General features: G+C 43.4%; 1 protein-coding gene across 2 annotated transcripts in view; it reads left to right on the plus strand.

Moving 5' to 3' along the window:
- The window catches only part of TMEM229B (transmembrane protein 229B), a 23,914-nt gene continuing 7,663 nt past the window's right edge, over positions 1 to 16,251 (plus strand). The window contains exons 1-3 of one of the 2 annotated variants that reach the window (XR_005293532.2): positions 1 to 560; positions 9,645 to 9,789; positions 13,028 to 13,969. Coding sequence is in view for 1 of the 2 variants with exons in the window: in XM_038405614.2 (XP_038261542.1) it covers positions 513 to 560 (48 nt within the window). In the remaining variant the exon portion in view is untranslated. Of the gene's footprint in view, positions 561 to 9,644; positions 9,790 to 13,027; positions 13,970 to 16,251 lie in introns of those variants that run through there. The other variant, XM_038405614.2, reaches the window with a different exon arrangement.

Here is a 16,251-nt window from a genome sequence, read left to right on the forward strand (position 1 = left end):
GTTACAGTTCAACAGGTCAGCTGATCTGGTTGTTCAGTTAAAGGGCCAGGTGTCCTTATATGATTCAAGAGCTTCTCAGTGCTGCAGGCTTACCACTGTGGTGTCTCTTCCTTCCAGTACAGAGTGTGGCATAGCCACAGCTGCTGCCTTCTCAGGCAGTTAGGCTCTGATTCTGTGAAGAGCTGAGTGCAAGGGGAGGAGGAGACCCCCAGTCTCTCTCAGAGAGAGTCCACTGAAACTAATAGGAGTTAAAGTTGCTCAATGCTTTTGTTTCTTCTCTTAACAAAACTAATTTTTTTGGGAGGGTGGTAAATTTCCTGAGTGGCTAACTAACTAAAAATGACTTCAGCTGCCAAAGAACTCTGCAAGCAGGAAGTGGCCTTCACACCACTTCCTCTTGGGAGTTACTGTGCAGAGTGAGCTGCTATGTAGTATGAGCACTGGCAGAAGAGGGTTCTCTCTACTTTCCAACCAACTGGGAGTAGCCTTTGCATTGGGATTTAGCCTCCAAGATGCTGTGGGGTGCCTGGAAACTTAGCCTCTCAAGAGAAGAGAGCAAGGTACATTATGTCTCAATGTTCTGGTGAGTTTTTTGAATGAGAAGACGTTCAGTTTGATACTCTCCCTGAGACATGACACAGCCTGACAGCAAGGTGGTCAGATTAAAGTAATTGAGCAAACAGTGTAGTTCTCTGGTAGACTTCGGACTTCTTCTCTTTTGCCCCTTATGTCCAAAGGGCCCCTGGGAGACTATCGTTAACGTTTTTGTAAAGTTAGTTCAGTGTTTGTAAATGGTGTTGGTTTGACAGCCTGGAAGATTCATGTGCTCTGTTTATATAAAAGAAAGCAAAGCACCAGCAATGACTGAGTCTGCTTTCCCTACAGCAATCTGCCTCAACGCTGCCCTGGACAGACCTGCCTTTAGGAGCAGGAGGGGGAATACAGAACTCCAGTCGACTATGGAGACTGGCTTCTCTGCTGAGGATAACAGTGAGAGCCAAATAGTGCTAACTGTGGCGATGGTTTGATTATAGAAATGTGGGGGTGTCAGTCATTGGGACTGAAACATATACAAGAAAACCAGAGAGAGGGAGCCAAATGTGCTTTGGGATAGGGAGAGGGGCCAACAAGACAGGACACTCTCTCAACAGTCTCAATCAGAAAGCAAACAGGATTCTAATTTTCAAATTCCCCTTTTCTAAAAAGAATCCAACACTGACTAAGAAACACTATTAGTACAGAAAGCTGTCTGAGACAGGGACTGTCACTTTTATGCCTGTACAGTGCTTAGCACAATGGGGCTCCCAAACTGGTTGAGATGTCCAGATGTACCGCAATATAAATGCTGTAGTAATAATAAGGAGCTTTATGCTTTGCTCTGGAGTATCTGGCACTAGACACAAGTGGAAAGGATAGAAGACACAAGGGAGTATTGTTCATTCCTGTGTACATTAGGTTTTAGCACACTTTTATTTTGAAAAGGTTTTCTTTTTGGTTGATGTATAATGTTTGTATTCTATCCATCCATTTTAGGAAACAATGGCAATAGCTGTGTTTTTGTGAGAGTGAATATGGCCTCTGCTGGCTGATGGGGCTAAGACTTAAGATTCCAGATACACTACAAAAGACTGAGCTAGAAAATCACTTTTTAAAAGTAGCTAGTCTCAAGAGTGGTTTCCAAAAGCTGTTTGAATCAAATTATGCCCCATCTATTCAGGTAGCAATGCCAGATTACTGGAAACTATTTTAAAATTGGTATTGGTATTGGTAAAAACAATTTCCTAGCATAGTCAATTTTGTAAGGTAGACGGGACTGCGTGAATGATACAATCCTACCTCAGCCATTTTATCTTTTATCCCATTTTATCTTTTATCTGCACACAGCAGATGTTGCACTGTGGACAGAATGGAGGGTTGCAATAGTCCAGCACAGAAACACTTGCCTGAGAAGCTGTAACAAACTTCCTTTCAATAAAGCTGAAACAGTGGCTTGTACCAGGAGAAATTATTGTCTCCTTAACCTCCCTGAACAGGTCTATTGTCTGTACAGTACTCTTCTCAACCTTGACTTGCCTGAACACCTTTTAAATTGGATTTTTCTGGCTGTCCAATAGTTTATCCAATCAAGAGAAAATGTTCTCCAGTCACAGTGAGATACCCAGTCATCTTCCCACCAGCCTCTGTGTTTTCCTCCTGCATCCCACAGAGCAGAGTGGTGCTGGTCTGCCAGGGAGGAGCCACAATGAGTAGCTGCCCAGTGGTCCAGTTTGGAATTACACCTCCCATGTTAACTGTGCAATTGAACAAAATACTCAGATTAAGGTATTTCTAAACAGGCTTCTAAACACAGCTGTATTCTAATTTAAGGGACTAAATTGCTCAAATGTATCATTTTAAAAATCTTTCTTTACTCTCTTTGTTCACCTGTTAGGGCATGCAGCAGCTTTGTATCTCTCCTCTCTCTGCTTTCTTCCTTTCAATAGATGCCTGGTTGATACTTGAGTGCAGCTTGCTCTCAGTGATCCATCAGCAGCCCAGGAATGAGGGGAAAGTGGCCTTTGCTTTCCAGACCAGTTAAGGTTCTCAGGCAGGTTTGTTTAAAGGAGCCTGATAAGAAGAGAGTGGAGTCATGAAACAAGTTGAAGTATTCTGGTATTCCCATATTTACCTGGGCTCTGTAATAGCCAGAGAGGAGCAATGCATCTTCACTAGCTCCTTCTCACAGAAGGGATCTCCAAAGGTGACTGACTACCTAGTATAGCAAGGGTAGGGGAGGATTCACTAGCTTGTCTCCCAGATAGGCCACCCCAGGAAGATCTCTACAAAGTAGAGGTTACATTTTTAACAGTGAGGGCAGTTACCCACTGGAACAGCTTACTATGGGTTGTAGTGGCACAGACAATTTTTAAATCAAGGCTAGTTGTTTTTCTAAAAGGCATGCTCTAGTTCAAACAGGAACTAATTTCAGGGAAGTTCTATGGCCTGTGTTATGTAGGAGGTCAGATTAGATGATCACAATGGTCCTTTCCACTTTATAATCTATGAAACACACCTTCTGTCTCACTCCCTCCAGTGTGCTCCTTCTTGCTCCTCCATTACACAATCACTGCACTTCTCCATCCCACCTCTATTAATCCACTGCCTCAGATCACTCATCTGTTTTGTTCTGCAGCCTTCCCAAAATGGAGGGGGGCTCCAGCTCCACACTTCCAGCCTCTCATTTCCTTCTGTGCCTTGATCTCTGTGGTCATTGAGAAGCTAATAGAATTCTGGGCCTGTAGTTAGCAGGTTGGAGGAATCTAAAGTAGCAGAAAGGAAAGTCTCCCCACCTTCTAGCAAGGATCAGTCCTATGTAACAGGGCTCAAACCCCAGTCTCCCTTTCCCACTGCATCCCTGCCTTCATCAGGACTGCGCTAGCCTCCTCCATCAGAGCATGGGTATTGGCTCCTATTTGGAGTGCTAGCTAGTGGGAAGGAGTGAGAGTTCAGCGTGACAGCGTTCCCTGCCCCTCTGGAAAAGAAGGCTTCCATTCAGTGACACCCCTGCTAGCCCAACCTGCAAAAGGCTGAGAGTCGGATTAGAACTAGCAGTCTTGGAAACTTTTGCCCTCTGAGGCACAGTTGTTGTCAGTTCTTCAAGGAGAATGTATTGCGGATATTTTTTCATGAAGTGGTGAAGTTGTATCAGCTCTGAAGTTATTTCAGGACTTTCGATGCCCCAGGAAACTGCAGGATAGCGTCACACAAGGCTGGACATTTCCATCAAAGATGAATTGCCAGCTAAGCTTCAATTTTAGAATCTTTATTTGTGGAAAGAATATGAAACGCAGAAAGGCACAGTTGGATTCTGCAATACTAGGAGGAGTTCATGGTGAGAGAAGCTAGAAAAACGATCTTTAGATGCATAGGCAGAGCATGCTGGCTCTAGAAATCACAAAGAGAATCAACATGGGTTCAGTTTAGAGCCAGACTGTGGGCCCAAGCCAAAGTGCAGAGGGTGCAAGTAGGGATGGCAGCATCTGTGCAAAGGTGGCTTAAATCTCACCTTGTGCTCTTCTTCATGCAGGGGCCGGTCCCTTTGCACTTGGAGTAGCATGAAAGGTGCCCTAAGTTACACCATGCTGCAGTGGCCCCAGGGGATAAAAATGCAGCTAAAGATCAATAGAGTTCAAGTGCAGGGGCATCCCAGGCAGGCCATCTTTCTCCTGCTACGCTGGCAGCAGGGAGGAAGCGTGGTGTGAGAGCCCCTGCAGTGGCTCTATGCCATTAGAGCAGGGTCAGCAACCTTTCAGAAGTGGTGTGCCGAGTCTTCATTTATTCACTCTAATTTAAGGTTTCACGTGCCAGTAATACATTTTAACGTTTTTAGAAGGTCTCTTTATAGAAGTCCTTAATATATAACTAAACTATTGTTGTATGTAAAGTAAATAAGGTTTTTAAAATGTTTAGGAAGCTTCATCTAAAATTAAATTAAAATGCAGTGGCCAGGACCCGGGCAGTGTGAGTGCCACTGAAAATCAGCTTGTGTGCTGCCTTTGGCACACGTGCCATAGGTTGCCTTGCCTACCCCTGCACTAGAGTATCCCCCTTGCACTGGGAGGATCTTCTCTTGGCTAGTTAAGCCAGCTTCAGAGCCACTTTCCACTGACCATGTAGAGCCAAGCAGCTGTCCTTTACTGGGGAATCTGTCCCTTCATTTATACAATGCCTTTTCTGATTTCAGCTGCCCCTTCTGGCCCTGTTCTCCACTGTCCTGGTCCTTGTGTGCTTCCTTGCATCACTGCACAGTGAATGTGATGTTGGGTAAAATGCAACTACTCTGATTTGGTAGCATTTTATGCCGTCTTTGCAAATGACAGCACAAGGCAGTGGAGAATCCAACTCACTGTGTGGGACTACTTTCCTGGATCTCAAGGTCCCTGCAAGAAGGTCTAAAGTTCCTTGCCCTCCTTATCCTTTGGACAAATGAGCATTGACTGTGTGGTGGGGCCAGCTGTATCTAAGCCATAATAACTGGGGACTCATGGGTTGCTCATTGTTCTCTATTTTCAAGTGTCTGCATTGAAGAGTGCCTGGATAATAGAAAATAAAACTCGCCACTAATTCCTCTGACTGTACAATATGTTTCCACTGCTAATGATACACTTTGAAAACCACAGAGGCAGTGAACTAATCCTTGTGGTAAGCTAATTGCTGGAAGCCAGCAGGAGAGTGGTTTATTCCCATAGAAACTGCTTAGGGGACCTACGTTTCCCAGTTGTAAACACAGTGGCTCTTTTCAGAAGTGTGTCCTAATAGTCATGCCCACCAATGGCAAAACTTCAGAGTCAGTTTTTATGTTGCACATTTGTTTGTTTTAAAGTAGAGGTCCTGTGCTCAGTGGTTGTGATGTTTTGTTTGTTTTTATTAGAGAGAAGGAACCTTTATTAGAATTGACCAAGTAGGGCCCAATCAGAAAAGGAAGAAGGAATTTTAAGGTCTTTGGGGACAAATTACAGTAGCAAGGAAAGGACGTATTTTAATAAATAGTCAATAGGTTTTTGAAGTGTATCCTCTCCTCATCCCCATCCCCATCCCGGAACTATATATTTGTATCACTTAGAACCTGTGAACTAGGACCTAAGAACATGGCAGAACTACACTACTGGAGACTCTCTCAAGGGACATGTTTGGTCAGAAAGAAACACATGATTCTTCGAGGATTATTATGAGGAATTTCAGGAATCCCAGACTGGTAAATGGCAGAGAATACAAAGGTTCCTGCGCTGGTTTTCAGAGGAACTGATTCCGTGGCATCTCAACCTTAGTGTGATAGAAGGAAGATGTGCTTTTTGGAGGGTGGGGGAGGGTGGAGAAGCTACAGAATTGCTCTTGAAGGGTAATTATACTGTGTGAGAGAGCTCTGGAATAAGATAAATATATTTCACAGTGGAAAGGATTTAAAAAAAACCCATTATATACTGTCTTTGCCTTGGGTGTTCAGAAAGGCTTATAAGAAAGTAAGTTCTGGAGAGAAGGAAATTTGTTTCCTTCAGTTGTACCTTTACTTGGAAAGGGGTTTGGAAGCTGCCATTTTGCTCTCCACTAAATAACAGGTAGAATTGTAGAAGGCTAATTTGCCTGAGACAAGCTAATAGAGTTTGTCAGTTCAACATTTCTATAATCAATCTTTTACTTCTAGCTCCCCAGAAGCTTAACATCATACCTGTTTTACCTTTCTCTATAGCACTTTCTGTCTGAGAATCTCCAGGCATTGTACAAATGTCAATGAAGTAAGCCTCACAGGACTCCTGAGAGGGAGGGAAGTTATGTTACCCCATTCATGAGAAAACAGGCAGAGACAATTTAAGTGACTTGCATGAGGTCACTCTAGCAGAGGTAGTAATTTAGATACTCATACTTTTGTGCCTTAGCCATAAGACTCTATTTCCTCCAGAGCACCCTTCCTAAAGCTGGTATGTGTTTTCACTGCCAAATGTGGCTTTCCTCCATTGCACGCTGATACTGGTTTTGATTATCACAGTTTGCTCAGAAGAGCTGGGCTGAACATGTTGATTTATTATTGTAGGGTTGCTCCTGAGCGCTGGCTTGCTAACATTGATCAGTTATTGTAGGGTTGCTCATGAAGGGTGGGCTGGTGGAACTGATTTTCTTTTTGGAAAGAAGATTGGGGAATTTGTTCAGAAAAGATGCACACATTTAAAAAGAAGTCTGTGGATTTCCAAATGGCTTTAGGAAATAACATAAGATAGGTGACCGTGCCCTGAACTTGATGGTGTCCTCCCTTGAGCGACAGTGCAGAAGGTAATGGGGACTGCAGTGCTTCCTTAGGTGGCTGGATGCTGTCAGCTCCAGGATTCATTCATCACCTTGGAAAAACAAACTAATGAGCCGTGACGCATGCAGTAGTCTGCTGATTGCTACACTTGCTGCCATCCGCTAAGACAATATTTAGGCTCAGACTTTCAGAAGTGGCTACTGATTCTGATTGCACCAATATTTGGGTGCCATTCATAACAGACTAGGGGCCAGATTTTCAGAAGTACTGAGTACCCACTTCTCCAACTAGGAGGTCTGAATGCTCAGCTCCAGTGACACAAAACAGCCCTAAAGCTGGCTTGGACAGCTGCTGGAGGATTCCCATGGTGTAGGGGGATCCTTGGGTGCAGTTAAGCCACTATAGCAGCTCCTGGTCCCGACCACCTGCTCCTGACCACTGGAGCAGGAAGAATAGCATCTGGTATCAATTAGAACAGCCCTGGCCCTGAGGGACGTTTCTGGCAGCCGGAGACTACTAGGCATTCTTCGTACTCCTCCAGTGCTCCCTTCCGCTGCCAGTCATGCTGGTTTATTGTATGATAGGGATCAGTCCAGAGGCTGCTGAGCCCCAGCATCGGAGGGGGGCAAATGCCTTTGTACACCCCCCTTTCAGCTCTGCGGAGTGCTGCTCAGCTGCAGCTGAGGCTTTTTGGCCTAGGGAGAGCAGAAATAGGTCCTTAGCTAACATTATTCTTCTTAGGCTTTTTCTACATTTACAGCAGTGTGCAGCGTATATACGCTGTATGCCCCCCAGCATGAGTATAAGTAGCAGTGTAGGTGGGGAGGCTCTGCTTAGGTGAACACACCAGAATCTTAGGGTATGTGCCCTATGCGGCTCTCTACGTGCCTCTGCCCACATTGCTATTTTTAGCAGGGCAGTGTCTCACTGCCAGAGCCTTTCACTGCTGCGTGTAGCTACACACTGCAGTGTGGACACAGTCTGCTTTTCACTGTGGCGTGTAGCTTCAGGTACCTTCCATGCCTCCACCAGTGTAGGCCAGGCCTTAGACTCTTTGTTCATTGCTGTGCTGTTAATTTTCTCTCCTGGGAATTACACTGGGCCAGTCCCCTGTGAGCACCTGGAAGTAGCCAAGCAGGCAAGCTTTGAATGGCCAACAAGTGATATAAACAGAATCTACTTGTTGAGAAATAGACAAGTGCCATAGCATAACCTATTAAACACAAGAAGTTATCTAAAGCAATGAAAACAGTGACATACATACCTTTTGAAATCCAATTCACAGCAGAGACTACCACAGACTTTGGGACGAATGCTTCTTGGTAAAGTTACATCTGTTGTTAGGGAGAGCCAGGGATTATATTTCTATGGGTCTGTAATTCCGATCTTGTGTACATTAGGATCCCAAGGTGGATTGGATTTCAGTTTTTTACGGGTCTTTCATGTGAGTCTGGCACTTGCAGGACTATAAGAAGGTTCTGAAATTTGTAGGCATCCTCCTTGCATAGAGCTACAAGCTATGCTCTTTAAGTGTCCCCAGTCTACTTACAGAGACCATGCAATAGTAGGGTAGTATGCAGGAGTGCTGATAAGAGAGTGAACTTTATTTCTTCCCCCAAGTCACCTGTCCCGGGTGAGAGATGCAAAGGTTAATACACTTGTGACATAACATGGATCAGTATCCACTGACTTTTGTGGGGGGGCTGTCCGCCACCCTACTGCCAGTGAGTGACCGTCATGAATCCTTGGAAATATTCCAACTTGGCCAGGCCATTCATTAGTGATTAAGAAGCCTTTGGGGACCAGAGTGGAGTGCTGGTAGGAGCCAACCCCTCACTCAGCAGCACTTTGCCTTGAGTAGCACAGAGTTTCTCCTGATAACCCCCCACATGTGGCCAAAGGATTTAAAACCTTCATGCTAATACTATGCCTGCAATTCATCTCCTGAGTAGCCTGGCTGGCTGTGAATGAAATGCCAGTCTCAGCCATGGAGTCAGTCTGTCCCAACAATTCTTCATAAACTGCTGGATTGCGTGGACAGGCACACATGCATTATTTAATATGATAGTAGCAATCAGAAGATTAGAATCAAACCCCCATTCTATTAGGCTCTGTACAGATACAAAAGGTTGGTCTGAGAATATATGTGGGCTGTGCATGTGTATGACGGATTGCATGTGAGCGTGCATAGACCAGGGATGAGCACATGGGTGTGAGTATTCAGAGGTGCAGACATAAATAATTACAAATGTTTGCGGTTATATTCATGCCTGTCAATACATGTTGGTGCACATCTCAATGTGGGAGCATGCCTGCTGGTGCATATATGAATGTAGGGTGCAGGTATGAGAGTTCATATATGTACTTGGGTTCCTGCACGCATGGGATGTGAGTGTGTGCATGCATACAGTATATATGCCATACAGTAATCTGTACAGTAGCAAGCATCCCTCATCCTATTGTAAACATAGAGCCTCTGTCTTCATGGCTTCCATGTTAGTGTTGCCATCTGCCAGGCTTAGTTGCAGTTTTCATTCTCCGCCTTACCCTCATCCAGGGGCCACGAAATGTAATGGGAAGGTGCAAGCTTTATACTCTTCTACTGCCATTCTCCATAGTTAAAGTTAGTAAAATCACTATATTAATGATGATGTCTTCATGTTCTCCCTTTACTCTGGGGGCAGTCACCAAGGGAAATGGACTGGGGCTGTCTTACTGCTCCCTTTCAATGAATGGTGCCTTCTGGGCAGCATGAATGGAGGAGTATTACTGTTAAAACCCACAAGAACTCAACTCCTTTGACTTAGCTGGTAATTGGATTCATGTAATTTTCTTTGGTCATCATTCTTTTTTATTGTATTCATAGTCTCTCTGGGACAGATTTGAGAGATTGGCAGAGATCAGCCACTGCTACCAGCTACAGGATGTATTGGACAAGACACCAGAAGTGATTGGGAAGGTGTGGGCCCTGGAATGGGAAAGAGGCAGACATTAAGAGGCAATTACACAATGTAGGTTTGGGGTCTTGTTTGTATCTTTAAAAAGTGTATTCTTAAAAACATGAACATGTATTATTATAAAATTTATTCTCACTTATTTTGGTGAACGTCCTTAAAAATTTAAACTTAGTGATGATTGATTTAAAAAGAAATCTTTGAATAGGGAACTGGGAATAAGGAACCAACTTCAGCCTTGTTAAAATTCACCTGAGCCTACATACATACATCCCAGCTGGGGGAACTCTCAGCCTCCAGTCCCCCACAAATTTGAAGAAATGTCCAATGAAAAACTTAAAAAAAATATTGGCAACTCAGAAATAGGTAAGTTACCCTGAAAAGCATCCAAGATAAGCTTGTCAGCCTCTGTGGGGGTGCAGGGAGGATGTGTAAGATCCAGGAGAACCTTTGGAAGACAGGGCACAGATCAGCTGATTTGGCCTTGCTCTCCTGCTGTGGTGGATCTTCTAGATAGGAGAATTTTGACAAGCAAGCTGATCGTGTTCTCCATTTTTGATCACACACGCACATGACACACATTAGCATGTTCCGCAAAGCGCTTATGTGTGGCAAATCTGCCCTGCTCTGTGGGTCCCACATCACCACACTTTCTGATCACTTCTCTACTGCTAGCCTGGATGGCAGCTTGGGCAATGGATAGTGTCCAGCATCAGAACAGAATGTCAGCATCATAATTGTGCTTGCTCTCAGATGTGCACACATGCAGAGTGGGCTTCAAAAGGGAAAGTGACTAGGACGCATGATCTCTGCATATAGCTTGCTCTGTGTAAAGGACTACATCTCAGGGTTGTTAGACTGCATCGGGGTATTGGCTTGTGTGGTGCAAATATTGATTGGGAGGGGGCAAGATAACCTTTTCTTCTTCCCAGTGTATTACTTACAATTGGAGGAAAAAGGAAGAATTAGCTCACTCCTACTTCTAACGTCCGGAAGCATCTCTCTAGTCATATGTGAGGCAGAAAGATGCTATCTTCCCTCTGGAATTTGGGCATATTCCTCTAGCAAAGTCAAACAAGCTTGAGTAGAGATTTGGTTCCTGAGAAGAGGATTTGGAGAGCGTGGTTTGTTGATTCAGTGTGATTATTCTTTCCTCCGCTCATTTTATCTGCCTGGCCCACAGCATCAGCCTCTCTCTCCATATATCCTCCCCAGGTCACAGTAATGGCTGACAGCCAAATCCCAATTGGCAAACTGACATTTGAAGCCTCCATCTCAGTGCCATAACAGTATCCTTCTTCTTGCAGTCCTGGGTCAGAAAATCTAGCTCTGATCCTAAAACCAGGTTTCTGTACAGTAACATAGCCCTTTAAAAGTAGACTGCCAGGCATTTGCTTTGAAAGTGTCCTTGTCAATTGCAGATAGAGGTTCTTGGCTTCTGTCCTGTCAACAAATTCTATGATTAACCACAGAGGCCTTGCCAGGCAAAAAGGGAGTTCAGTACGGTCTGTTCCCAGGTACACAGTGGGGGAGGATGATGTATAATTTCAATACTTAGACTTTTTCTCTTTAATTCTATCAGCAGATTGGGAAGGAAGATCGTAAAAGGAAAATGGTAGCAAATGCTGCCCTAGTTTAGCCCTGTTCAGACAAAACATAGAATCATAGAAATGTAGGCCTGGAAGGGTCCTCCAGGGGTCATCTAGTCCAGTCCCCTGCAATGAGGCAAGACTAAGTATTATCAAGACCATCAATGACAGGTGTTTGTCAAACCTGTTCTTAAAAACCTCCAATAATGGAGATTGCACAACTTCCCTAAGTAATTTGTCCTATTGCTTAACTACCCTGACAGTTAGGAAGATTTTCCCAATGTCTAACCTAAATCTCCCTTGAGGCACTACACTATAAATGTCCATCGATATAACTACGTCGCTTAAGGGTGTGGAAACTCCCTCCCCCTGGCCCCCCGAACAATGCACTTATACCAACCTAACCCCTGGTGTAGACCGTGCTATGCTGATGGTAGAGGTTCTCCTGTCAACATAGCTACTGCATCTCATAGAGGTGGATTAACTATGCTGACACAAGAAGCTCCCGTCGGCATAGTAGCATCTTCACTAAAGTGCTACAGTTGGAGCTGCGCCAATGTAACGTTTTAAGTGTAGACCTGCCCTAAGTGTAGTACTTTGCATTTGGCCGTATTGAATTTCATCCTATTTATTTTAGACCATTTCTCCAGTTGATCAAGATCATTTTGAATTCTAATCCTGTCTTCCCTTGCAAACCTTCTCAACTTGGTGTCATCTGCAAAATTTATAGGTGTACCTACTATACCGTAATGCAATCATTTATGAAGATATTGAATAGAACCAGACCCAGGACAGAACCCTGTGAATCATTGATAACTACTCTCTGAATATGTCTTTTCAACCAGTTGTGCACCCACCTTTATTGTAGGTTTGTCTAGGCCAGGGGTTCTCAAACTGGGGGTTGGGACACCTCAGGGGGTTGCGAGTTTATTACATGGGGGGTTGCGAGCTGTCAACCTCCACCCCAAATCCCACTTTGCCTCCAGCATTTATAATGGTGTTAAATATATTAAAAAGTGTTTTTAATTTAAAAGGGGGGTTGCACTCAGAGGCTTGCTATGTGAAAGGGTGTCACCAGTAAAAAAAAAAATTGGAGAGCCACTGGTCGAGGCTATATTTCCCTGGTTTTCTTATGAGGTCAGGTGAGACAGTATCAAAAAACCTTACTAAAGTTGATGTATATCACAGCTACTGGTTCCTCCACACCCTGGGACCATATGGTTTGTAAGGCTTATTATCCTGTCAAAGGAGGTTAGGTTGATTTGACAAGAACAAATCCATGTTGACTATTACTTATTACTTTATTATCTTCTAGCCGTTTACAAATTGACTGTTAGATTATTTGCCCCATTATCTTTCTGGGTAGCAAAATTAAACTGTCTGGTCTATAATTCCCTGGGCTGTTCTTATTCCCCTTTTTATAGATAGGTACTCTATCTGCCCTTTTCCAGTCCTCTGAGATCTCTCCCATCCTCCATGAGTTCTCAAAGACAATCACTAATGGCTCGGAGAGCTCTTCAGCCGGTTCCTTAAGTATTCTAGGATGTATTTTTTCAGGCCCTGCCAGCTTGACATCAAACTTGTCCAGCCTGGTCTATGCTGAAGTGCTACAGTGGCCTAGTTGCAGGGATGCAGCTGAGCCGCTGTAGCATTTTAAGGGTAGACGTATCCTAAGTCATTCTTAACTTGTTCTTTCTCTATTTTAGCCCGAGATCCTACACAATTTACACTGATGTTTCCTGTCTTAGTTGTCCGATGACTGCTAACCTTTTTGGTGAAAACTGAAGCAAAAGAACCTAAAGAAGAGTTCTGTGTAGCTTGAAAGCTTGTCTCTCTCACCAACAGAAGTTGGTTCAATAAAAGATATTACTTTACCCACCTTGTCTCTCTTATATCCTGGGACTAACAGGGCTTTAACACTGCATGAAACAAAAAAAGGCACTTAACACTTTGGCCATTGCTGCATTTTCATGCTAAGTTTGAAGGTACCTCTTTCACTTTAAACATTTGAAATGTAAAGTGAATCTAGTGCTGGAGAAAGGTGCCAGTTTCACAGCCTTGAATAACTGAAGTCCTCCATTTTTCCACTTAACTTTCTAGAAAACATCTCATACTGAGAGCTAACTTTAATAGCAGTGGTGGCATCTGGTCAATTAGGAAACAAAAAAATTTTAATTAATTTTTATTATAACAATCCATAGCCCACTAACAACCCCCATCCCAACTTCTTATGGTAAACAGAGTGTTCCATCTTGTATTTTGCTATGACACTCTGTGTATATCTACACTGCAATTAAAAACCCAGGACTGGCCTGTGCTAGCTGACTCTGGATCACACGAAGTGGGTATTTAATTGCTGTGTACATGCATGGGCTGGGGACCAGGCTCTAGGACCCTGTGATGTGGCAGGGTGCCGGAGCTCAGGATGCAGCCCAAGCCAGAATGTCTACACTGCAGTTAAACAGCCCCTTAGCCCAAGCACTGTGAGCACGCGTCAGCTGGCATGGACCAGCCACAGGTTTTTAATTGCACTGTAGATGTACATTTCCCAGACCTCAGGAAGAGCTCTGTGTAACCCTGAAAGCTTGTCTCTCTCACCAACTGAAGTTGGTCCAATAAAATATATTAACTCGCCCACCTTGTCTCTAGAACTAATTTATATCAATCTTTGCAGGCAGCTTTCCTAACAAAAAAAGTGTCCATATGTGACATCCTGGGAACAGGATATGGCTAGACAAATTACTCCAGAGGAATGGGGTTTCATCTGGAAGAGGACCAGCAACATCAGTAGGTAGCACAATAAAAGAAAATGTCTTTAAGATACTGTCAATGGCACCTTGCACTAGTCAGGTTAAAGTAGAGAGAGAGATTGAATGGGGATAAATGGTGAAGAAATTGTGGTGAAAAAGAAGATTTTAATGCTTATATGGTAGATGTGTCCAGTCCTGAAAGAGTATTGGGTTGCAGTCTGTAACAAAATACCACAAATTGTTAGATGTTTATTACCAAATGATCTGTAATCCACCCTGGGCTTCTTATTGGAAATGGTCAGACACAAAGAGAAAAAGAATTAATCTCTCATCTTCTAGCAAATGCTCAGCTATTGGTAACCTTTCACAGGAAAAATAGCCCAATTATGGAGGAATGGCTTAAATAAAAAAAGGGGGGGAGGTTCTGATTATGGAAAAATTAACACACCAATGACATACCCAGCAAAATGGACAGAGGACAAATAGATATTTGGTTACCTTTTATTCAATACTCAAAGTGCATTCACTTTCAAAAACAAAACTACACCTGTCCAGTTTTTTAAATGTTAATATTTGATATTACACATACTAGGTCTGTTGATGTGTAATCAGAGAGTTCACTCCATTTAATAAAATCACTAGAAACAACTTTGGGGTTTTAATGATGCTAACTCTGTAATTTGGCAACACCCTGTTAAATAGGAAGCTCTGACGATGACTGTAGTCCTGTATAATATCTCTTTAAACAAAAGCTCACTGTTGTAATGATTGTTTTTGATAATTATATGTCAAAGATTTCTAAACATGTGAGAACTTCCTAAATAAATAAAGAGTTGGTTTTTTTTTTTAATGCAGAATGAACAGTAGCAGAACAAGCTTTGCCTATGCTGCCCGCTGCCAGGGGGACCTGAAGGGATGACCACCAGGGGTTGGAGAGGAGTGCAGTCTCTGTGCCCCATTCACTTTCTGCTGTAAACAATCAGCAATATGCCATCTGTGGGGCTGGCTTTGGGGAAGTGGACACCTGTCTTGCTGGGAATTGCACTGATATACCCCAACTTGTTACCCACTGGTCACAGAACAGCTATCAACTCTTAAAAGCTTTTTGATCACTACTGCTGTCATTCCATTAGGAATCCTGTCATCACATTCAAGCTTCTCTTTGCCTTTAAGACCACAAATCTGCTCCTCCCTGTTCATTTGTTCTCATCTCTTATCACATTAGGCTCCATTTCATAGATTCAAGGGCCGGAAAGAATCACTGTGATCATTTAGTCTGCTTCTTGCACAAATAGCTCCATGCTTTCTTTCAGGATGCCCCTTGTGCATAAAATGCTGTCTTTGAATGGATCTGTAAAGCCACTAATCTCTCCTCCTTCCTGTCCCTCCTCCAGAGCCACTTCTGCTGTGATATTTACAAGAAATCAGCGGGGGCTAGGTGGTGTGGTGCTTGGGGATTAGCTGGATTTTATAAACACTTAAATGATTTAGAACCACTGTGTTGTGCAATTGCTAATCTGTGTAATTATGTGATCTTACTGTTTGTTACATCTCCCCCTCACATTTCCTTTCTGTTTGTAACTCACATGTTGCATCTTGTATAGAATAGAATGTAAGTACTTCAAGGTAAGTGCTGTGTCTTCCTATACATTTGCACAGTGCCTAGCAGGAGAGGGCCTGATTTCATTTGGGGCCATTGGGCATTACCAAAATCCAGCAAAAGAGAAATGCAGGCCTTGTTTCGGAATGTTTTAATGAGCGAGGAACCTCAGGGATCATGTGTAGAGCTGGTTGAAAATTTTTCAGTGGGCTATTGTCCCATGGGAAAATGCTGATTAACTGCTGTTGAAATGTTCCCTGGAAACATGTGAATTGCCTCAGATCTTCCTCAGAACGCAGACAGGTTTCAAAACTAGCATGGATTTTTGCCATGCTTAGTAGCCTCAGTGGTAGACTGCCCTGGAGTTGAGACTCTTGGGATCCAGGCCCTATGGCTGCACAGCAAGGCATTTGGGAGCCAGGGCTGAGCTGAGAGCTTCAGAGCTTTGGCTTCTAAGAAGATTTTGATTAGAAATTTTCTAAATGAAACATTCAGGTTATTTCAAAATGTTTTTTTCAGAATTACCCTTCTGCAGGAAATTTCAAAGTTGCTACTTTTCATTTTGAAACAGTGACTCTCT

Source organism: Dermochelys coriacea, chromosome 6 (genome assembly GCF_009764565.3).
Source record: "Dermochelys coriacea isolate rDerCor1 chromosome 6, rDerCor1.pri.v4, whole genome shotgun sequence".
NCBI lineage: Eukaryota > Metazoa > Chordata > Testudines > Dermochelyidae > Dermochelys > Dermochelys coriacea.